The sequence below is a fragment of the Lontra canadensis genome, unplaced genomic scaffold (assembly GCF_010015895.1).
Source record: "Lontra canadensis isolate GAN:19392208 unplaced genomic scaffold, GSC_riverotter_1.0 scaffold35, whole genome shotgun sequence".
In the NCBI taxonomy this organism is placed as follows: domain Eukaryota; kingdom Metazoa; phylum Chordata; class Mammalia; order Carnivora; family Mustelidae; genus Lontra; species Lontra canadensis.
This window is the reverse complement of record NW_022631029.1, coordinates 6,614,489-6,639,018: the sequence shown is the minus strand read 5'-3', so window position 1 is coordinate 6,639,018 and position 24,530 is coordinate 6,614,489. Positions and strand designations below refer to the sequence as shown.

At 40.7% G+C, this 24,530-nt stretch overlaps 1 protein-coding gene across 3 annotated transcripts in view; it reads left to right on the top strand.

Annotated features, from left to right (window-relative positions):
• The first annotated feature begins 2,923 nt into the window (after positions 1–2,923).
• Positions 2,924–24,530, top strand: part of SMARCC1 (SWI/SNF related, matrix associated, actin dependent regulator of chromatin subfamily c member 1) — a 170,292-nt gene continuing 148,685 nt past the window's right edge. For all 3 annotated transcript variants that reach the window (XM_032867902.1, XM_032867901.1, XM_032867903.1), the window contains exons 1-2: positions 2,924–3,133; positions 11,704–11,823. In XM_032867902.1, coding sequence (XP_032723793.1) covers positions 2,939–3,133; positions 11,704–11,823 — 315 coding nt within the window. In that variant the 5' untranslated portion in view covers positions 2,924–2,938. The remainder of the gene's footprint in view (positions 3,134–11,703; positions 11,824–24,530) is intronic.

The following is a 24,530-nucleotide window of genomic DNA, read 5'->3' as shown; positions in this document are numbered from 1 at the left end:
CACTTTGTCTGATAAAGGTGGGAAATTTGATGAAGAATGTGGTATTTACACACCTTCAAAATCTCTCTCCAGAAAATACTAATTAATTACAAAGGCAAAAAAATAACTTCACAGTAGGTTGCCTTGGGTGGCTTAGTCTGTTAAGGATCTGCCTTCGGTTCAGGTCATGGTCCTAGGGTTCTGGGATCCAGTCTGTCATCAGGCTCCCTGCTCGGTGGGGAGTCTGCTTCTCCCTCTGCCTCTCTGCCCCAACTCATGCTCTCCTTTTCTCCCTCCCTCTCAAAAATAAATAAAATCCTTAAAAGAAATAACTTCACAGTAGAGAAGCCTGCCAGATACTCTCTTAATCAACTCATCAAAGTTACAGAAGTCATGAAATCATGTGCATTTATACGTAGTGAAAAGAACACAGCATGAAAAACTCAAACTCAAATTGAGGGATATTCTATAAAATAACAGGCTTGGAATCTTCAGCATTTTCAATGTTGTGAAAGTTAAAGACCAAAGAACTGTTTCAGCTTGAGAGACTTGAAACCTGAGCTAATGGGATGCTTGATTCTGAACTGGAAACTGCTGTAACAAAGTTCACAGGGGCAAAAAGAAAAACAAATGGGGTCTGAGGATGGTATGTTAATTTCCTTGTGTTGATGGTTGTATTGTGATTATGTAACAGAATATGCTTGTCTGTGGGAAATATACATTAACGTTTTTCCTAAGGATGGGGCATCATGTCAGCAACATACTCTTATATGCTTCAGGAAAAGATAAAACTCTTTGTATTGTATTTGTAACTTTTTTGTAAGTTTGAGATTATTTCAAAATAAAAACCTTTTTAAATTTTTATTTATTTATTTTAAAAGATTTTATTTATTTCTTTGACACAGAGAGAGGTCACAAGTAGGTAGAGAGAGAGAGAGGGGGAAGCAGGCTCCCTGCTGAGCAGAGAGCCCAACTCGCGCCTCGATCCCAGGACCCGAGATCATGACCCAAGCTGAAGGTAGAGGCTTAACCCACCATGCGCCCCAAATTAAAAACTTTTTAATTTTTAAAATATTTTATTTATTTGAGATAGTGAAAGAGAGAGACAACGAGCTGGGTGGGAGGGGGGAGAGGGAGAGAGAGAAGCAGGCTCTCTGCTGAGGAAGGAGCTAGATTTGGGACTCAATTCCAGGACCCTTGGATCACAACTTGAGTAGAAGGCAGAAGCAAAAAAGTTGGAATACCACTGCCCTGGAAGAACTAACTTCCTTCTCTATGGCTCCAGGCAAATGAAATAGTTTGCTGAACTTCTCCAGAGCATTTTCTATGCTCTATTCACAAGCTGTTAATAGAAAACACAGTTGGGGCGCCTAGTGGCACAGTTAGGGGTCAGACACTTGGTTTTGGCTCAGATCTTGATCTCAGGGTTATGAGATCTAGCCCTGCATCTGGCTCTGAGCTCGGCATGGATGCTGCTTTAGACTCTTTTCCTCTTCCTGAGCCCCTCCCCTGCCTCTTTCAAATAAATAAATAAATCTTGAAAGAAAGAAAGAAGCAAAGAAGGAAAGAAAGGAAGAAAGAAATGTGTACTCAGGAAGGTGGGGGGCCCATTAGTACTCCAGGGTCTGAGGCTTGGGTTCATAATTCCTGCTAGCCAGTTACTTAACCGCTCTCTGCCTTAATTCATTCTCTCTGTTCAAGGGTTTCCTAGTGCTTACAGGATGAAGTCAAAATTCACTGCCACAACCAAGTAACATCTCTGCTTCCACACCATGGGCTCAAAGGTTTCACCCAGCTTGCTTTCACGCCTTTGATCCAGTTGTTTTTGTGTATCTGAGATGGCATTTCCTCCCCCATCACATTCTATTCATCCTTAAAAGTTGGTCTTGAAACCTCACCAGACTTTCTCACAAGCAATTAGTCACCTGCTGTTCTGGTGTTACATAATATCATGTTTATAACGCCATATTGGCCAAACTTCGTTAATAATTTAAAATCTTTCTGCTCCTCCGTAGGTCATTCATTCACTCATTCATCAAATATTTATGGAATATCTATTAGATAACAGGCTCTGTTCCCAGCACTGAGAGTACACCTGTAAACAAGTCACGGTTAGGTTCTCATGTAATGGATGTGGACAAGTAAGAAAAATACTAGGTCGCGGTGACTGCTACATAGAGAACGTCCGGTGAGTGTGATCAGCTGGTCAATACGTACCGTCAGAGATCGTTTTTTCTTTAAAGCACCCTTAAGCTATGAATTTGAAAGCGCCTAAGCCACCACAGTCAGGGTAAAACCTGTCCAGGTCTCAGGAACCAGCTGGTGAAGGGCCCCGAGGCTAGGAAAGAGCCGGCGTGGCTGCAGCCACTAGGGGAAGGAAGGTGTGTGCTGCCCAAGCAGCACCGGGTGGTGGTGCCAGGTGTACGCTTACAAAGGCTACTAGGCCACTCCGTGCGCTAAGTCTGAGGCGGTGGGGGGGGGGGGAAGCAAACGCAGATTCCCGCCCCGCCAGGGGGTTCCTCGGGCAGCACTCGACACCGTAAACGGGCTTCCCCCTCCGAACTTCTCATGCCAGGTATTTCCTCTCCGGCGCTGCCAGGGGATGACACAGAACCTCTGTGCAGTGGTTCACGGGATGCAGGAACTTGGCTACAGCACAACTCGCAGGTCCGGGGTGAGTAACGAAGGTGCGCAGCGTCCCTCGGCGGGCGGAAGAGGCGGGAGCAAGCGTTCGTCCCCAGCCCGCCGGGCTCCGGTGCTGCGCATGCGTGCGCGCGTGCCCTCTTCGGTTAAGGACCGGGTCCCGAGAAGGGGCGGGGCCGGCCCTCCGCGCCGGAAGGGGGTTGGCTGGGCGGGGCCGGGAGGCGGTGGCGGCGGCTGCGCGCGCGCGCGCGGGTGCGAACGGGGATCGCCGCGAGGGCCGGGGCGGTCCGGGCGGTGGGGACGACGGACGGAGACTATGGCTGCGGCGGCGGGCGGCGGCGGGCTGGGGGCTGCGGCGGGCGCCGCGGGCGCGGGAGGCGCGGCGGCGGCCGCGGGCCTGGCCGTTTATCGGCGGAAGGACGGTGGCCCGGCCAGCAAGTTTTGGGAGAGCCCGGAGACGGTGTCCCAGCTGGATTCGGTGCGGGTCTGGCTGGGCAAGCACTACAAGAAGGTGGGTTCGCGCGCCCGTGGGGGCCGGGGAGGCCACGCGACGGGAGCCGGGCGCAGCTACTGGCCTCGCGGGCCTCGGGCCGCCCCTCCCCCCCCGCGCGCCACGAGGGACAACAAAGGCAGGCGCCGGGCCCGCCACGCCCCCGCCGTCCGCTCTCGGCGCCCGCGCGCCGGGGGCTGCGCCGGACCCCCGGGGCCAGGCCCCTGGGAGTCCCCGCACCGCGGGCCAGAGCCCCAGCTCGCCCCGGCGTGCAGGAGCATCTCGAGCTCAGCAACCCGGAGGGCGTGAATCTCTTTTGTTAGTGGCACTGGGTGTGCGAACAATGATTCTTACAAACTGTCCGAGCCAGGGTTGTGAGGGCAGCTTCAAGTTTTGTTTCAAGTCAAGTGAGGTAGCTCAGGTTCTGCTGCCTGTTCTTGGTTTGGTAAAGAATGACTAGACATTGTACTCGGAAGTTAGTAACAGCAGGCCGATATAATGGGTGATTGTATTGGTGAGCACTGATGTTTAAAAAAAAAAATGACAGTGTTTATTGTACTTGTAGTTCGTGCAGTGTGAGTACAAGAGTTAACGTACTTGTACCTACTGTATTTCTCAGGGAGGCCTTCCCTGAGAACCCCATTAATACTTGACTGCCGCACTTCGTATTACCTTTATTTGTCTTGTACCATTTTGTGAGATTATTCTTTTCATCTAGCTGTTTCTCCTACTTTGGGGACGTAAGTTCCGCTGAATCAGTGGGTATTGAAAGTTGTGACTTAACCTTTTATTTATAACGAGTGTTTTTTAACTCCCCTTCTAGATACATAGGAATGACTCCCTTGGAAGGTGTAATGAAGCAAACTGCCCAAAATACCTCTTCTGCCCCAGATTTCCGAACATACCTTTCTATTGCCATACTTCCCCCATTGAGAACCATAGCACTGGGGCAAGGACCTTGTCAGGCCTCTTCACTGCATTGTCCCCTACCCCCAACATGGTTGGTACTCATAGCCTCGCCCTCAGTAGTTGCTTAGTAAATAATTGTTCAGTGAATGGAAAGACGAGGTAGTCTAGAAACCTAGTCATTTGAGTTCCTCAGTGCAATGGAGTCTGTCAGGTTTTGGAGGTTGATAGGGACAGGATCTTGGGTTCCTTTGACGTTACACTGTAGTGCTTTCAGAAGTGACTTTCTTCTTGAAGTTTTAGGAAGTGACAGACGATATATATTTTTATATGCTTTGACTTTTTTCGCCCTGAAATTTTGCAGTCACATTTGGGATTGCCAGTTTTTCTCATCTGCATTTAAGTAGACAAGAATATTGCTCTCCCTTATACAGTGATAAATTGGTCACTTTTTTTTTTTTTTTGTAGGCAGCAGAGCTTCTAGAAGTGGCTAAGGGAATTGAATATTTATATTATGAAAGTATTATTTTTATCATGTGCCCTTAAGCCAATGCTTTGGGTTTTAAATTCAGTCAGTGTACCTTAATGTAGCCTTCCTCCTCCCTCAGTCTGGATTTCTTTATTGAGGTATAATTGACATATAACATTAGTTTATCAATGTAGTTTTAGCAGAAATGAGAAATATTCCTTTGGATATCAAGGAAGAGGAAGGAGAAGGAGACATAATAGTAATTTCTATCTCTCCAAACTCTGTGTGCATCTGTTTGGGCCCAGTTTTGTTGGAATGGGTTTGCTTGGTGGGTGAAGAAGTGGTTCTGGGGCAGACTGAGGAGTGTGTCCCAGAGTGTTGAGGCCATTGGGCAGATGGTGGCTCAGTATTCTTCAGGCCTTAAAGGTAAAGTAAAAGTTAGATACCAGGGTTTCATAAGGCCAGAGTGTATTTCTTGGGGCTCCTGAAATTGGGAATTGTATATTCCTTATGCCTGGCAGCCAGAAACCTGTCAGCCTTAGAGAGTGGTGTTGGAGTGGTGAAAGTACTATCCAGGACACAGTATATTTCCACTCAGTGTACACATTGATGGGTTTTAATTAAACTTTTCTTTTGCATTTAATACTACATTTTCACATTGATAAATCTCAGCAACTGAATGAAACATGACATTGGTAGTCCCATTTTTATTAATGGGTCTATTCATGCATTCCATGGACAGCCGGGTATCTAACTGTATCTGGGCACTTAAACCATTACTCAAATCCTTACAACCATCGTGGTTAATACATATTTATTTCATTTTACACATGAATAGAACCTGAGACTCCAGATGTGAGTGACTTAGAGCTCTAAGATTACAATTAGGAGTGGCAGATTTGGAATTCAGTGAAGGTCTGCCTGGCTCCAGAGCCCCGGTTCTTTTTGCTACACATAATCCCCCTCATCAAGGAATGTAGTGGAAGGTAACGGAAAATGTATTGGTAAAGATAGACATGGACACTTGTAAAATTCATGTGGTTTCAAGTTAAAACAGAACCTCCTTGTATTTTTATTTTCTCTGTGTCCTTAGTAGGTGCTCAGTACATGTTTGTTCAGTGAATGAACAGATTAGTCTAGGAACGTAGTCATTTAAGCTTTGTTGCTAAATCTGGCTTAGGAACACAGAAGGAAGAGGGAGTACTTTTTGATTAGGATGAGCTTCAACTAGGCCAAAGAAGTCCAGAGGAGGTGACTCCTGGAGAGGGAAAAAAGTAGGTGAGTAGAAGCACAGGGCAGTTGGCTTGAGGTTGCATTTTAAGTCCAGCCGCAGGGCAGAAGCTTGTTCATCTCCTGCCTGAGCGGCCTTTGTATTATTGGCTACATGTCTTTCATTCTAACTTTGGTGAAGATGAAAGCTGTATTTCTGTCAATGGTTTCTGAGTGGTTTTCTTTTTTTAAATTTATTTATTTTTATTTTTATTATTATTTTTTTTATTTTCAGCATAACAGTATTCATTGTTTTTGCAACACACCCAGTGCTCCATGCAATCCGTGCCCTCTCTAATACCCACCACCTGGTTCCCCCAACCTCCCCCCACCAATCCCCCGCCCCTTCAAAACCCTCAGATTGTTTTTCAGAGTCCATAGTCTCTCATGGTTCACCTCCCCTTCCAATTTCCCTTAACTCCCTTCTCTCTGAGTGGTTTTCAAACGATAAAGCCTTACTGGTCTTACATGGTTTCAACTCATACTTTGGAGGTGAAGGATATCTGTAAACCGTTAAGTTCCCAGGTAAATTTCTTCCTGGTTTGGTTTATTCTCGAAATAAGACTTAAGATGTCAGGATGATTTCAATCTAAGGTTGGTTACTAAAGTAGTCTTGATTTCTAAAGGAATGCATTTCAGTACACTTTACATAAAGTATTTAACAGTTAAAGACAGGTTTTTTTGTTTGTTTTATGGGGCATTTACTGCAGTAGGTTTGTTTAGGGACAAGTTGTTAAACTTGATATTTCATTCATGCCATAGATAGCGTGAAGCAGATATATTGATAAAACTTTCTAAACGTATCTTCCTACCTTTCTTTTCTTTTACTTTTTAAAAATCTTTCTACCTTTCTTAAAATACTTGAGACAGAATTTTTGGTTGTCTTAAGTAAAACATGCTGTTGAACTTTTTTTGATCAAAAGATAAAATGTTTATGACAAATAATCTATAGTCATTAATTTTTTTTGTTAATCAGATTTCAGTATTTTGAAAGCTGTCAAGAATCTTTATGTTTTAGGTAATGTTTTTTGAAGCCGTTGGAAATGAGCTCTATTATGTTCCTATAGGATAATGAATGAGCATTACACTTTGGAACTTGCGCGTTCCATACTGTTGGCTGCTAATTGCTGATGTCCTTGAGCAGATAACTTGATTTCTGTTTTAATTTTCCGTATGTAAATTGAGAGTAAGATTGACTTCCATAAGACTGAATCAAATGTGATAGTTGTTGAAGATGGGGTTATGTTAAATTTGAGGTAGTAATGATACTTTTGTGTATATGCCATGGTCAGCTTGCTTTATTCTTATTGGTTAAATAGAATGTTAATATTTTGAGATGTTTAAAAGTTGATTTAAGAGGCACCTGGTGGATCAGTTGTTTAAACAGCGGCCTTCGGCTCAGGTCATGATCCCAGAGTTCTGGGATCAAGCCCTGCTTGATCGAGCCCTGCTCGGCAGGGAGCCTGCTTCTCCCTCTTACACTCCCCCTGCTTGTGTTCCCTCTCTGTCTCTCTCTCTCTCAAATAAATAAAATCTTAAAAAAAAAAAAGTTGATTTAAAGACCTTACGGTCATTCATTGGCTGCCTTTTGAGTGGTTGTGAGGTATGATTTAATATATTAATGTGACAGTTCATTTATGAATTAAAAATTAAAAAACTACCAAACTTTTTCATGTTTGGTAACTTTTGTGGGTGATTTGGAGAAAGTATCTAACCAGGGTTGAATATTTTATAACTAAAAAATTGGGGGCACCTGGGTGGCTCAGTTGGTTAAGCGTCTACCTTCTGCTCAAGTCATGAATCCAGGGTCCTGGCATCCAGCCCCGAGGCAGTCTGCTTCTCCCTCTGCCTTTCTCTCTGTGTGTCTCATGAATAAAATAAAAAAAAAATCTTAAAAAAAAAAGGATTTAAAAATAGCTAAGGTAATAATTTTGATTGAACTTTGAGCCTGGCCATCTTTATTTTGAAATTATAAAGTTGTCTACATGAAAACTTTTACATGTTTTTGTATTCTGAATGATAATACATCAGATGAAACTTGCATAGTAGTGAAATCTGAATATATATGAAGCTATGTGTATAGCAGTTCTAAACTTAGTTTTTCCTAAAGGATTGATTTGGTTTTTGCTGAACAGCCTTCCTCCACGATGGTATGTTTTTCAGTTTTAGGATTTGGCATTGTTCAGTTATCTACAGGTATCTGAAAAATAAAAAGTTAGACTCAATAATTTTTCATGTCACTTTGTACAGAAAATTGCAGTACATTATATGACCCCTTTGAGAAACCTATTCTTATAAAAATAAAGTTACCTTGCAGATATATACTCCATATTTTGTCAGTTCTGTAGGATACGTTTGAAGAGTTTATTAAAGATTCTATTATGTGGGTGCTATGAATTATTTACTAATCGAGTATTACTTATTAAGGATTTACTATGTTGAGTAAGTTGGAAAAAAACAGATACTGAATTGTCACTTTAGAGTGTGTAGTCCTTAAAAAGTAAACTTGATAGTTTTTGTGGGAATTGGCAGTAGGCAGTATATTACAGGAAAGGGGAGTTTTAAGTAGTTTTCAACATTTAAAAATTGTTTAATTGGTTTTTAACTTCTATTTTTAAATTTTAAAAAATTTATTTATTTGAGAGAGAGAGAACATGGAGTCAGGGGGAGGGCAGAGGGAGAGGGAGAAGCATACTGCCTCGGGGCTGGATGCCAGGACCCTGAGATCATGACCTGAGCCTAAGTCAGAAGCTTAACTGATTGAGCCACCCAGGCTCCCCTTTAAGTTTTAAATTATAATAAAGTATATTCTTTAAGATGTATAGTAATACCTGAAACAGACTTTTTAAAACAAGTTTAGTGCTTCTTCTTCTTCTTCTTTTTTTTTTTTAATATTTTGTTTATTTGAAAGAGAGAATGTGAGAGAGAGCACAAGCAGGGTGAGTGGCAGAGGAGAAGCAGACTCCCTGCTAGCAGGGAGCCTTATTCGGGGCTTGATCCCAGGACTCCGGGATCATGACCTGAGCCAAAGGCAGATGCTTAACCAACTGAGCCCCCCAGGTGCCCCAGTTTAGTAGTTCTTGAAGTGGGTTCCCACGCCAGTTGTGTCACCGAGAACTTCTTAGAAATACAAAAATTCTTGGGCCTGACCTATGGAATTCGAAACTCTGAGTGGGTCTAAAGTTTGGAAAACATTATTTTAGGCCAACAGAATTGGTATCTTACATGCTTAATTGTATGAAGTTTGTTTCCATTTTTTGACTGGTGGTGTGGCATAGGTGTTTAACTTTGTGACCTTATGAAAATGTGTTTTCATGGAACACCCATAATATAAAAGAAAACTTTATAGGGATGAAAAAGGAATGTCTAAAACAGGAATAGGCAGATTTTTTCTATAAAGGGTAGGAGAGTAAACATTTTAGGCTTTTTAGGTCATGCCATCTCAATTCCAACTGCTTGACTGCTGTTATATGAAAGCAGCCGTAGACAATGTGTAGTGAATAAGTGTGCTGTGTTTTGATAAAACTTCATTTATGGACACTGAAATTTGAATTTCATGTAATATGTGTCATGAAATATTACTCTTTTTTTTTTTTAAGGATTTTTTTTGCTTATTAGAGAGAGGGAGACAAAGCACAAGTCGGGGGTAGAGGGAGAGGGAGAAGCGGACTCCCCTCTGAGCGGAGAGCCCAACATGGGCTTGATCTGAGGACCTCGAGATCACAACCTGAGCCAAAGGCAGATTTTCAATCGACTCAGCCACCCAGGTGCCCCAAAATATTTAAAATTTCTTTCCAGGGGTGCCTGGGTATTGCAGTTGGTTAAGTGTCTGACTCTTGGTTTCAGCTCAGGTCATATTCTCAGGGTGGTGAGATCCGACCCTGTGTTGGGCTTCCTGTTCAGCTCAAAGTCTGCTTGAGATTCTCTCTCTCCCTATGCCTCTTCTGCGCATGCTCTCTCCCTCTCTCTGAAATAAATCTTTAAAAAAATGAAATAAAATAAAATTTCCTTCCAGTCATTTAAAAATCTAAAAACTGCTCTTAGCTTTTGGTCCACAGAGAAACAGGCAGTGGGCTGGATTTTACCAGCATTTGGTCTTGTAATATAAAGCATTCCAACAAAATATCAGTCTTTAGCAAAGTGAACTGCGTGCCGGCTGTTTCATTGAGAGTGGAAAGCTTATGCACCTGAATAAGTAAAATTTGGGAGGATACTAAGCTTTAAGAAGAATTGCCTTTTTATATCATGCTTTATCTTTGCTTGGCAGTAGTACAGATTGAAAGCCATTCAGTCTAGTAAGAGTAGAATGTGCAGCTGATAATCATTTTGCCATGTATAAATCACTTACAAATTGCTTTTTGTAATAGAAACCTCTACCACATTAATCTTGAAATGTTGGATGATAAAGGGCAAATGAGGTTTGTCCCAGGAAGAAAAATTCATTTTGCTATCTTTTGTTATCTTTTGAATTTCAAGATGGTCTTTAGATGTTTTTCCTGCTTAAAATTGGAGGCTTAAACAAAATTTATTGACTGCGTTGGCTTTCCAAAGTGATGCGAAACATTTCATAATTAAACTTTGATATTTAGTTTAAGTTGCTAGTTTATGCTTTCCGTGTCATGTTACCTGTTATCTTCCCTTGCTGTGGAACTAGCTTGTTCTCTGCCACTGGTTTGGCCTTTGGACATTGTTGACATTAATGTGGATAACTTTTCGAATATATTTATTTAAAAATATTTTTTAGGATTTAATTTATTTATTTGAGAGATAGCAACAGAGATAGTGACAGATAGAGAGAGCACAGCGAGGAGGTGAGGGAGAAGCAGGCTCCTCATGGAGCAGGGAGCCCGGTGTGGGGCTCAATCCCAGGGCTCTGGGATTAATGACCTGAGCTGAAGGCAGATACTTAACTGACTGAGCTACCCAGGTGCCCCTAAAATTTTTTTTTATTGTAGTAAAAAAAGTAACAGAATTTACTGTCCCAACCATTTTTAAGTGCACATTAAAACAACCATTTTATTATATTCAGAACTTCTTGGCATAAAACAACCATTTTTATTATGCTCAGAGTTTCTGTGTGTCAGGAATTTGGAAGGGTACAATGGGGACAGCTGTCTCTGAGAACTGTGTCTAGGGTTTCAACTGGGAAGACTTGATGATTGGGGATAACTTGACAGCTGGAGGCGGAATCATCTGGAACCATTATTTCTCATGTGTCTGGTGGTTGTACTATAAGTCTTCTGGGACATCAGCTGGGGCTTCTGGCCATAGTATCTCCAAGAGGCTTCTCCCTGTAGTCTGGGGTTCCACAAAGTATGGTGGCCTTCAGGTAGTTGGACTTCATGGTAGTTCAGGATTCCAGAGGTGACTCTTCCCAAGGGACTACGTGGAAGCTTTTGACTTACCCTCAGAGGTCCCACAGCATCACTCCTGATCTCCCCACTGCATTCTGATGGTTACAAGTTAATCATTAAGGATGGTCTTGATTCAGCAAAGGAAGAGCATATGCCCTACTTCTTGATGAGATGAGTATCAAAGAAATTTGTTGGCCTGTTTTTACAAACAGTACAGTCTGCTCTTGCCACAAGTTATCCTCCCGCTTACAAAATACATTTGCTGATAAGTCTCATCTGATGATAGTATCAGACTCAAGTTTGAGGTTCAAGATCTCACCATCAACTTTAGTTCCAGGTGTACATGAGATGACTTGGGTTCATTGCTTGGGCATGGTTTCTTTCCTTCAGACCTGTTAAGTAAAGAGATCAGTTATCTTTCCCTTCCCACTGCTCCCAGTATTTATTTTTGTAAGCTCTTTTTACGCAGAGACCAAGGTTCAGACCTCTGCAAATCTGTCACCTGGCCAGTGCTTAGTAGGTAATAGGAAGTAAGCTACAGTTCTCTTCCACACAACTGTCCCAGTTTTTGAGTCCCCATCTTTATCTTGCAGTATGTTCACGCGGATGCTCCTACCAACAAAACGCTGGCTGGGCTAGTGGTGCAGCTTCTTCAGTTCCAGGAAGATGCCTTTGGGAAGCATGTTACCAATCCGGCCTTCACCAAACTCCCGGTAAGTACATCAACTTGGAATAACACTGGGGAAGCTTCAGTGTCTGTGCTCTCAAGTGCAGTCTACAGCTCTTTTCTTTACTGCGGCTATCCTGTAGAATAAACAAAGAGCCTTAGTGGAATTTTCATGATAGATTATTACTACTTTTTCAGTGTAGGAAGTGTCACTTTCAGGAGACATTTAACATTTGCATGAGACATCACAACAACTATTTATAGACTTAACTGTGAACATTTTACTATGTCGTAGTTTCCTTGTAGTCTCTTTTCTACCAGGTCTTCTCCATTCTTTCTCCTGGTTCAGTTCTTGTGGCTAGGATACTTTTTTGTGGAATTTTTATCTTCTGTTGGTAAGATTTTCTGAGCTTGTGTGAAAATATACTTCTGTTGTCCTTGCAGTTGATACTTGGATAGTTTGGTGTAGAAATACTGGGTTATGCCTTTCTTCCTTTTGAAATATGTAGGTTTTGTTCCTTTCCTTTTTAAGTTTGTTGATTTTTAGCGATCTCTACACCCAGCGTGGGGCTTGAACTCACGACCTGGAGATCAAGAGTTGCGTGTCTACCAAATGAGCCAGCCAGGTGCCCCTGGTTTTGTTTTTTCCTTTACATTTGATTTTGTAGAGAAAAATCTGATAACTTGATTTCCCCTTGTTTATACTGATCTTTGAAATACTGATCTTTTAAATTCAGAAATATGACTAGTTATAAGTCACGATCCAAAGACTCATTTATATTTCTTTAGCTCAGGGAATATTCATTTTGTCTTCTCTCCCATCCCATATTCCTTCATTTATATTTTTGAACTCTGTATAAACATTAGATTTCTAGGAATAACTTGTAGCTTTTCTCATAATTTTTGTCTTCTAATTCTCTGATTTGGGTTTTTGCAGTTTCCAGTCTAATGTTTGCTGCCTCCACTGAATTTAGAGGCAGACCTTTTTTTTAAATCTTAGAAGTAGAAGTTGCTGACTTGGGTGTTCTTATTTCATCACTAAATTTTTTAACAACTCATTGCTCTCTCAGGTATGATTCAGAATAGGAGATAGTGTTGGGGTGTGTGTGTGTATTTTTTTTTTTTTAATTCAATTTAATTCAATTACTTAAGGTTTTTTTTTTTTTTAAGATTTTATTTATTTATTTGACAGAGAGAGACAGCGAGAGAGGGAACAGAAGCAGGGGGAGTGGGAGAAGTAGGCTTCCTGCTGAGAAGGGAGCCCCTGGGCGGGGCTCGATCCCAGGACATTGGAATTATGACCTGAGCTGAAGGCTGATGCTGAAGGCTGATGCTTAACGATTGAGCCACCCAGGCGCCCAGAAGATAATGTATATTTTTTACTGCTCTTGCAGTAAATGTGTTTAGTTTGCTTATGGCATTTTTGCTACCTAGACATTTTATTTTTATTTAGTCAGTTATAGGATTGTATTTATTCGTTTTCTTTTGGTTTTGTTTTGTAATCTCTACCCCTAGAGTGGGGCTGGAACTTACACCCTGAGATCAAGAGTCACACACTGCACTGATGGAGCCAGCCAGGCACCTATAGAATTGTGGTTTTTGAATCGGGAAGCTTTCTTCACTCGTAGGTGAGGAAGGAATTTAGTGAGGTGTTCTAGTACTTATGTGGCTTCATTTTTTATACTTAATTCCCATCTATTTAGAATTTATCTTGGTATTCAGTGTGAGCAATGGATCTGGTTTTATCTTTTTTTTAGATTATCTGGTTATCCCTGAGGTTTGTTAAAAAGTGCTCCCCCCCCCACCCCACAACTGATAGGAGCTCAGCTAGTATTAAGTGTTTGGTTGCTTATCAAATTCTGAGAATTTAAAGAGCAGTACAGTGTATTGCTTGTCCTGGGGGGGCACACACTGTAGTGAGCTGAAGGAATAGAACCTTTGAGTTTGCTGGTGATCTCAGGAAATGTCTTACAGGGGAAAGGGCATTTGGATTCGAGACTTGAAACTTGAGTCTGAGTTCTTCAGGGAAATGCTGAAGGATGGGATTTCTAGGCAGTGATAGCAACGTGTAAAAGCATTAAGGCCTGAGAAAATGTGGTACTCGAAGGTAGTTGTGACTCTTCAGTAAGATGAGAGCTGAGGACAACTAGGCAGAGAAATGGGCTAGAATCAGTCGTAATAGGCCAAGTTTACTGTCCTAGATGTGTGGCCTTTATCTCCTGAGTGTTGGAGAACCACAATAAGGGAGAGAGTAGTGGGTAGGTTAGTTGATTTTGGGTTTTAGAATAATCCCACAGGCTTCAGTGTGAAGAATGGGTTGGAAGCTGTTGAGATTGGAGGCTTTGAAAACTCTCTATGAAGAAACTGCTCTAATAATCCACTGTGATGATACCATGTGGAGGAAACTGGATTTGTTAACTTGCTTATTTTTAAAGATTATTTATTTGCGAGAGAGCAAGAGCAAGAAACACAAGCAGGGAGGACAGCAGGCAGAGGGAGAAGCAGACTCCCCACTGAGCAGGGAGCCTGATTGAGGGCTCGATCTGGGACCATGGTCTGAGCTAAAGGCAGACACTCACCCAGCGGAGCCCCCCAGGTGCCTTAGAAGCAGTGGATTTTTAAAAAATTTTTATTTTTTTAAAGATTTTATTTATTTATTTGACACAGAGAGAGAGAGAGAGATATCACAAGTAGGCAGAGAGGCAGGCAGAGAAAGAGGGGGAAGCAGGCTCCCTGCTGACCAGGGATCCTGCTGCAGGGCTTGATCCCAGGACCCTGGGATCATGACCCGAGCTGAAGGCAGAGGCTTTAACCCACTGAGCCACCCAGGCGTCTGAAGCAGTGGATTTAAAGAGGATGGAAGGAGGGGGCTCCTGGGTGGCTCAGTGGGTTAAGCCTCTGCCTTCAGCTCAGGTCATGATCCCAGGGTCCTGGGATCGAGCCCGCATCCGGCTCTGTGCTCAGCAGGGAGCCTGCTTCCTCCTCTCTTTCTCTCTGCCTGCCTCTCTGGCTACTTGTGATCTCTCTCTGTCAAATAAATAAATAAAATCTTTAAAAAAAAAAAAAGGATGGAAGGAACTCAGAATTCAAGGGGGCAGAACGTGGTAATATTCTTGTGAGGGGGCAATACAGGGGCTGGAAAGAGAAAGACTTTGCTACCTTGAGCAATCAGACACCTTTAGCACGAAGGGGAAAGCCAGAGTAAAAGCAGGTTTCTGGGGAAAGGTACTCAGTTTAGTCTAACTTTGTTAGTGTTGGTTCTCGGATTGGTTCCTCAGGTTTAGAAATCTTGTGGGAAGTGAAAGCTGGAGTTTAGAGTACAGGTTGAATTAGAAGAGGAGAGTTACTGGGAGTTACTGGGTATGGGATGAATTCACTTGTGGAGCAAGATCATTCCTTCCCTTTGGATTTGCTTTTTAACTTTCTCCTTTTAAAATACCTACTTTTGGGGCACCTGGGTGGCTCAGTGGGTTAAGCCTCTGCCTTCAGCTCAGGTCATGATCTCAGGGTCCTGGGATTGAGCCCCGAATCCGGCTCTCTGCTCAGCAAGTAGCCTGCTTCCCCCTCTCTCTGCCTGCCTCTCTGCTTGCTTGTGATCTCTCTCTCTGTCAAATAAATAAAAAAAAAATCCTAAAAAAAAAAGATCTACTTTAAAAAAAATTTAAAAAAACCTACTTTTGAATATATGATTTGTTATATATATATAATATATTAGCAGTGTGGTAAGTACCTGTATATAATTTATGAATAAATTTTTAGATATTGGAAGTACATGCTCATTTTGTTCTAATGGGAATTACTCAGCTGAATGATGAATGTAACTTCATTTTCTGAGCTGTGTGACTAATTGAGGTTTTTTGAGTAACTTTAAGTTTCATATTAATTCAAAGTAAAAATTTTGCAAGAATAATGCAAAGAACTTTCATTTTCCCTTCATTCAGAGTCCCTGATTGTTAACATTTTACTACATTTGCTCTGTCACTTTTTCCTCTGTATTTTTTTTCTGACTCATTTGAAAGTTCCATATTCCTTTATCTCCAATTACATGAGTTTACTTTATTATTCCTGTATATAATGAGTCAGATTAGAATTATTTAATTAAGAACTGGTTGAAGGTATCATTTAAAACACTGTAACAGGGGTGCCTGGGTGGCTTAGTCAGTTAAGCATCTGCCTTCGAATCAGGTCATGATCCCAGGGTCCTGGGATTGAGCCACACATCAGGCTCCTTGCTTAGCAAGAAGTCTTCTCCCTCTCTCTCTCTCTGCCCCTTACCCTGCCCATGCTAACTCTCCCTCTGTCAAATAAATAAATAAAATCTTAAAAAAAAAACCCAACACTGTAACATAATACATATGGATTGTACTTTATCAAGTAAAACATTACTATTTAGAATAAAATCTACAGATAACATTACATGAAGTATTTTCTATTACATGATTCACATTATATTGGTATTTCTAATTAAGATTGTATGAATGGTCTTAAAAAATAGTATGTATAGGAGGCTTTATTTATGAGATATTAAACTCTTGCAAATGAAAGCATTATTTTTTTCCAGATTTTAAAGATTAGGAGAGAATATTTTCAGGCAACAGTCATAAATAAAAATAATTCATGGCTTAGTGCCAGTGGGACCAGATGTTCTTTTCTTCCTCTTAAAATAGTGTTTAACATTTTCCCAAATGAAAGGGATTGGTGTAATGTGTAATGGTGTCAAGGAAAAGTGGATGAGAAAGATAGTTAATGAAGCAAAGAATGTTATAGTAAAACATGTCAGCTGTTTAACCTTAAACTTTTTTTTTTCTTTCTGAATAAACAGTACTGGTATAAGAGTTCACTATTTGGACTGATTTTTTTTTTTTTTTTTAATCAGAGTGGAACTTTATATGCTAACTTTCTAAGTTACACCGGATATTAAACAGCTGGCTCAGTGTAGGGTATGTTCTATCTAATGCTAAATTGAGAAGCTAGGATTTAGGGGAAATTTAAGGGTTTATAAGACGAAAAATATGTTGTATAGGCAGGGACACCTGATCGGCTCGTCAGTAGAGCATGCCACTCTTGGGTTCAGGGTTGTAAGTTCTAGCCCCACGTTGGACATGGAGCCTACTTAAAAAATAATATGTTGCATAGGCAAATGTAACATGAATTGAAACAGAAGAAAAAAGTGGTTTTACCTCCACCACAAGTAAAAATTCTTGTTTTTCTATAATCTCTTCAAGGCTCAGTGTATAACATCGTTGTAATGATACGGTAGAGTCAGATTTGTGTTCTGCCTTTTAAAATAGAACATAAGCAGCTACGTTTAAAAACAAGGCTCTAAGATCTGGAAGACTACGAGAAGGTCAAGTCAGAGCCTGAAGTAGTGGAAGATTATAAGTACATTCATGAGATGTTCAAAATTTCCACTTATCATTCCACTAAAAAAATTAATCCTTTCGGATGCCTGGGTGGTTCAGTCAGTTAAGTGTCTGCCTTCGGTTCAGGTGGTGATCCCAGGGTCCTGATCATCGGACTCCTTGCTCAGCAGGGAGCCTGCTTCTCCCTCCGCCTGTTCTGCCTACAGCTCTCGGTGCTTCTGCTCTGACAAATAAATAAAATCTTTAAAAAAGAATTAATCCTTTCATTTGCAACTATATAGCCTGCCAACATCCATGAATTTCAGAGTGGAGAGACTATCTTTGGGAACATGGGACAAGAAAGAAGATTCTAAGTGTTTTATATGTATTGGAAGTTAGTCCTTTAGGTTTGTATCTTAGACCTCTGTCTGATGAAAGTGCAATATAAGTGGCCATTTAAGTGAGATAATGGGGACATTTACTTTGTGGAGCAATGATTTAGTTTCATTTTGCTTTTCTTTATATGTATCACCGTGTTTGTATGAATCGCTAAAGAGAATAATGTAGTTGTGCTTGTCTTTGAATTTTATGGGAATGGAATTTTAAGTATCTGTTGTGAGCCATGGAGGAAGTATTCGTAACCATGAAAAGAAAAGTTGAGCCAAAATGAGGGAGTTAGTCCTGCTGAACTATTCGGCCCTGTACCTATAGACAGTGCAAATTACTGTCGATAAAAGGATAAGTCCAAAAAACTCTTGCCCTTGTACTTCATCTGCAAGGGCAGTGGTCCAGATGATCTGGCATGACTGGTTAGAGCTCAGTGGACTGCAGGGTATGGGCTTCTAGGGCCTGGACCTGGGTACCAGGCAGAGGGGGTGCTGGGCCAGGTGTTGATTAGGGCCCCAGAAAACTATAGGACCAGTGTTAATGGCAGGCCTGTAGTCCCATCCATACCATGTGGAGTCCCAAGTAGAAACCTTAGTTCGCTGGCATTGTATTCCTGATTTGTTTGGGTGATGTTTTATTTATTTATTTATTTATGCCCGTCACCCCCCCCCCCTTTTGCTTTTCCCCCCCATTTCCCTTTCTTTTCCCATAATGTTTCTCCCTCTAATTTTACTCATGACTGATGGATGCCTTATAAGTGGTATGTATTTAAAATTTGAGTTCAAGATTTCAAGGTAATGAACATTTCCATTTCCCAAAAGTTTCTTTGTAATCCATCTCCTGCCCCGGTTCCCTGGCAACCATTGAGGCTACAGATTTATTTACAGCTTCATGAAATTGATATACATAGAGTCACACAGGATACTTTTTTGCTTCTGTTCTTTCACTCATCATAACAGACTTTGAGATGTGCATCATCTATTGTTCTCTGTATTATTTTTCGTTTTTACTGTTGATTAGTATTCCATTGTATGGATAAACCACAAATCATTTATCCATTTACTGTTTGATGGGAATTTGGGTTGCTGCCAGCTTTCTAAGTAAAGCTGCTGTCACTGTTAATGTACAAGTCTTTTTGTGACGTGTTTTCATTTCTCCTAGGTAAATAACCCAGGAGTGGAATGTTGGGTCCATGGGGTTGGTAACGTTTAACTTTAGAAGAAACTGCCAAGCTGTTTTCTGAAGTGGTTGTATCATTTTACATACCATCTAGCAGTGTAGTGTATGAGAGTTCCAGTTCCTTTGCACTCTTGTCAGTGGTTGGTATGACTAGTCTTCATAAGTTTATCCATTTTGATAGGTATGTAGTGAAATCTCATACTTTTAATTTGCATTTTTGTGATGACTGCTGATGTTAAACATCTTTTCATGTGCTTATTGACCGTTTGTGTTTCTTCCTTTGTGAGTTGCTTATTCAAACTGTTTTTTAGTTTGGTTCCCATGACCCCCCCCACATTCAGATTTTAAAAAATTTGTTTGAGTAATCTCTGCGCCCAAGCTGGGCTGGAACTCCTAACCCTGAGATCAAGAGTCTCATACTTTCCCAGCTGAGCCAGCTTGGGGCCCCACGTACTTATAACCAAGATTTGTTACAGCAGTATGGTAAGGATGCGAAGCCTAGTCACAAGGGGAAAAGACACAGGTGTAGCCTGAAGGAATCTATACTGCCGGTTTCTGTACGCTCTCTTCCTTATATTCTTCCCCAGAATTGAAGATGTAGTAGCAGATAGGCACTATTTCTGCCCAGGAATGCCTGTTAGAGTCTCACACCCAAGGATTTTATTGGGGGCTGGTATCTTTTGTCTAGCACATACTTAAACTTCCAGACTCCCCCAAAGGAAAGCAGGTATTCATCATAAACCTCCACATGGTTTGTGCAAATAGTCTAGGCTCAGGGAACCACACTTTTTGAACCCGGTTGACTAGGAATACTCTTAAGGGCAGATTCCCAGATGTTAGCCAAGGGCCAGTTGGCAAGCAGGCCTTTCTGAGGATAGTCCTCTCAGGCCTGCTGTGTTAATTCTTCTCTGCATAGTTTTGTTGTATGTGTGTGTTTTTTTTAATTAAAAAAATTCTTTATGTATTTTGCATATAGGTCCTTAATAGTATATCTTTTGCAGATATTTTCTCCCAGTTTGGGATTTGACTTTTTGTTTTCTTATCAGTATCTTCCCAAGAACAAAAGTTTTGAATTTTGATGGAGTCCAATTTATTGATTTCTGTGATTTGTGCTTTATTTGTTCAGGGAAACCTTTGCATACCCCAGAGTCACAGACTGTTTCTTGTATTTTATTCTAGAAATTTTATAATTCTAGGTTTTATGTGTTTTGGGTTATTTTTATGTATAGTAAGGGCTCATGTTCTCTTTTCGGTATGGATATCGAGTTATTTTATTTTATTATTATTTTTAAAGATTTTATTTATTTGACAGAGAGAGAGAGAGGCGCAGGCAGAGAAAGAGGGAGAAGTAGGCTCTCTGCTGAGCAGAGAGAGCCCTATGTGGGGCCTGGTCCATGATACCTGGACTCCGGGATCATGACCCTAGCCAAAGGCAGATACTTAACCCTGTGAGCCATGCAGGTGCCCCATATCCAGTAGTTTTAGAGCTACCATTTGTTGTAAAGATATTTTTTCTTCTTTGAATTCTCTTAGCCACTTTAGCTGAAAATTAGTTGACCAGATGTGTGAGTGTGTATCTGGGTGGTTTTTGCTATTGATTGAAAGGTACATGTTTTCGTTAATACCATGTTTTTGAGTACTGTAACTTTATGACAAGTTCCCCTCCCCAATCTTTATGCTTTTAATTTCTTTTTCTTGCCCCATTGTACTGGGTAGCGCCTCTGACTCAACATCATCTAGAAATGGTTAAGACAGGGGGCTTCTGGCTGGCTCAGTTGGTAGAGCACGTGGCTCTTGATTTGGGAGTTGTGAGTGTGAGCCCCATATAAGGTGTAGAGATCACTAAAAAAGAAATGTTTAAGACAGGAATTCTAACCTTATTCTTGTTAATGGAAAACAAGTTTTGCACTATTAAATATGATAGTAGCTGTAAGTTTTTCATATGTGATCTTAATTCAGATTGTGGAAGTTCCCTAGTATGCCTAGTTTGCTAAGTGCTTTTAAGGCACATGACTGTTGGATTTTATCATGTGCTTTTTCTGCATCTTCTGAGATGATCAAGAGGTTTTTCTTATATTCTATTGATATGATGAGCTTCATTCACTCATTTTTCAGTTCATCAACCTGGTATAACAGGGTAAACCCTACTTAATCATGATATGTTATCCTTTTTATGTATAATGGGCCTTAATTTGCTAGTTCAATTTTCTCAACAGATACAGGGTTCAGATTCTCTTTATTGTGTCAGCTTTGGTAATTTGGATTTTTGGAGAAATTTTATTTATTTGACAGAGAGAGATCACAAGTAGGCAGAGAGGCAGGCAAAGGGGGAGGGGAATCAGGCCCCCCGCTGAGCAGAGAGCCCGTTGTGGGTCTTGATCCCAGGACCCTGAGATCATGACCTGAGCCAAAGGCAGAGGCTTAACCCACTGAGCCACCCAGGCATCCCCATTCTACAGGTTTTGACAAATGTATAATGACATATATCCACCATTATAGTATGACACAGGATAGTTTCACTGTCCTGAAAGTCCTCTATGCTCCTCCTGTTCATTCCTTCTGCCCACACTAACCTCTGACAACCATAGATCCTTTTACTGTCCATAGTTTTGCCTTTTCCTGAGAGTCATATAATTGGAATATGTAGTATGTAGTCTTTTTAGGTTGTCTACTTTCACTTAGTATTATGCCCTTGAAGGCACTCTCTTTTAATTGCTTGCTAGCCGATTTTTCTTAGCACTGAATAATATTCCATTTCTTACCGGAATTTGGTGTTGTCAGTGTTCTGGATTTTGACTATTCTATTATGGTATCTCATTCTAATTTGCGTTTCCCTGGTTACAAATGATGTGGAGCATCTTTTCATCTCTTCCTTATTTTTTTTAAAGATTTTACTTTAATTTTTAGATTTTCTTTTATTTTAAAGATTTTATTTATTTGAGAGGGAGAGAAAGCATGTGCACACACGACTGGGGCGGTACAGAGGAAGAGGGAGAAACAGGCTCCTCTCCGAGCAGGGAGCCTGATGTGGGGCTCAATCCCAGGAAACCGCCCCCAACCCCAAGATCATGACCTAAGCTGAAGGCAGACACTTAACCCACTGAGCCACCTAGGTCCTTAAAGATTTATTTTTAAGTAATCTCTACACCCAGTGTGGGGCTCAAACTCACAACCCCAAGGACAAGAGTTGCACTCTCTCTCTTTTTTTTTTTTTTTTTAAAGATTTTACTTATTTATTTTACAGACAGAGATCACAAGTAGGCAGAGAGGCAGGCAGAGAGGGAGGGGGAAGCAGGCCCCCTGCCGAGCAGAGAGCCCAACGTGGGGCTCAATCCCAGGACCCTGGGATCATGACCTGGGCCGAAGGCAGAGGCTTTAACCCATTGAGCCATCCAGGCACCCCATCTCTTTCATTTTTGAAGGCAGTTTTGCAGGATTCAAACTTTGATTGACAAGTTATTTTTTCTTTCAGCACTTTGCCTTTATCTTTTCATTACCTTTTGGCCTTCATGATTTCTGAATAGAAATTGGGTGTTAATGTTATTTAGAGTTCCTTGTATATGACAAGTCACGTCTCTCTCCCTGTTTTTTAGATCCATTGTCTCTGTTTTTTGACAGTTTGAATATAAAGTGTCTTGGTGTGGATCTCTGATTTTATCCAGCTTGGAGGTTGTTGAATTTCCTGTATGTATAAATTCACATTCTTCATAAAATTGGCATGTTTTAGCCATAATTTTTTTTTCAGATATTTGATGTTCTTTTCTCTCTTTTGGGAGTCCCATAATATGTATATTTGTAAATTTGGTGCTGTTCCATTGGTCCCTTATACTGTGTTTATTTTTCTTTGTTCCTTTTTCTTTCCTCTAGGATGGTCTCTATCAATTTTTTTTTTCCCTCTGAATGGCCCATACCTCCCTATTTCTTTTTTGTATGCTCTGTAATTTTTTTGTTAAAAACAGGGCAGTTCGCATGGAGCACTGGGTGTAGTGCAAAAACAATGAATGCTGTTATGCTGAAAATAAATTAAAAAAATAAAAAAAAAACAGGGCAGTTTGTGTGTTTTAATGTGCTAATAACTCTGGTAGATAGATTCTCTCCCATGTCTAAGGATTGCTGTTGTTGCTTGATGAATGCTGCAGACATTTGTTGGTGGAATTTTCCAAAATGCTTTTTTAGGGCGCCTGGGTGGCTCAGTGGGTTAAGCCGCTGCCTTTGGCTCAGGTCATGATCTCAGGGTCTTGGGATTGAGTGCCGCATCGGGCTCTCTGCTCAGCGGGGAGCCTGTTTCCCTCTCTCTCTCTCTCTCTGCCTGCCTCTCCGTCTACTTGTGATCTCTCTCTGTCAAATAAATAAATCTTAAAAAAAAAAATTTGTACAAAATGCTTTTTTAAAGACTATGTTCTTTGTCAGTACTGTCATTGATGTTTCTGTGCTGTTATTTTTCATGGCCAGCAAGTTATCTTTCAGAGATTTCCTATTTTTTTTTTTACTTTTGTTAGAATAAGTTTTGTGTATTATATTAGCATTTTTAGTTGTCAGCTGGACAGTTCTGGATACTTAGCTCAGTATATTTCCTGTAATGATTTTTTAAGCTTCATTTTAAGTTTTAGAGATCAGAGATAAAGTACAGGTCTCTTTAATCTGACTTGAATCAGAAGTCTTGAGAAAGTTTAAAAGCTGTTGATTTTGCCATAATAAAGCTCATTCATTTCTTAAATCGAAATAATGTAACATATGGAATTGCCTCAGATCAGTTTCTGGAACCAGGCGTTATGAAAGAACCCTGGGCTTAGGAGCTAAATAGCTATGTCCTAGCCCTCTGACCTTGGGGGAAGTTACTTTCACCTGTACTACTACTGGGAAAGTGTTTCTTGCTCTACTGACACTATGATGTAACTGTGGGAATCACAAGATAGGGGATAGTGAAAGCTCTTGAGAAATTAGAAGTGGTATTTAGTACTTAACATGAAAAATAGATTGCTAGCTTGTTCTAGCAGTTTTCTTGGATAAAGTGAAAATGTAGATATAAGGTAGACTTGTTGTTTGAACATTTATTATACTAGTGTTTGCCATCGCCTCTAGCTCTTAAGGAAGGTCCCAAAGAGCTAGCTGGGTCTTCTGTTTCAGCTCAACTCATATCTGAGAACAGTGTATTTTATGTAAACCTGAGGACTAACAAAATGTTGTAGTGTCCTTTGAATTGAAGCCAAATTTTATCAATTAAATATTGCTAAGATTTGCTTTACTTTCCTACTCACTGCAAGTGTTTAGTATGTATTTATTGACATGACTTAGTTGGGATGTTGGTAACTGTCTCAAAGATAGGAAGAGTGAAAGGCTGTTATTGAAGTTAGCTGGAGAACTGAACAATATCTACTTTGAGAAATTGATCTTTGCTTAAAATACCTACAGAAATGTAAAGCAGTGCTGACATTTTAAAGCAATGATCAGAAAACTTGGTGAAATTACTACTCCTCAAAAGGAGGTACATTGAGATGGATACACTGATTTTCAGGGATGTGCATTACATTTTTTGGAATTTATTTTCAAACTGTCAGAGGAACTTAATACATTTTAATATATAACTTTGGAATACATGTAAATACTTTGAAGGTAAAATTTACTGTCAGAGCCATTTCTACAAATGAGGTTGGGTAGTATAATTTTGGGACATTTTAGATGAGTCACAGTCCATAGGCTCTCTCTCTCGGACACTTTGGAATTTCTATCCAGTAAGTCTGATTGACTTCATGGCAGAGATTCTCATGAACTTGGTCAGTCTGGTGTAACGGAAAGAATATGGGCCGGAGAACTTTGGCAGTCGGTTTCCTTCATTTGATTTAGT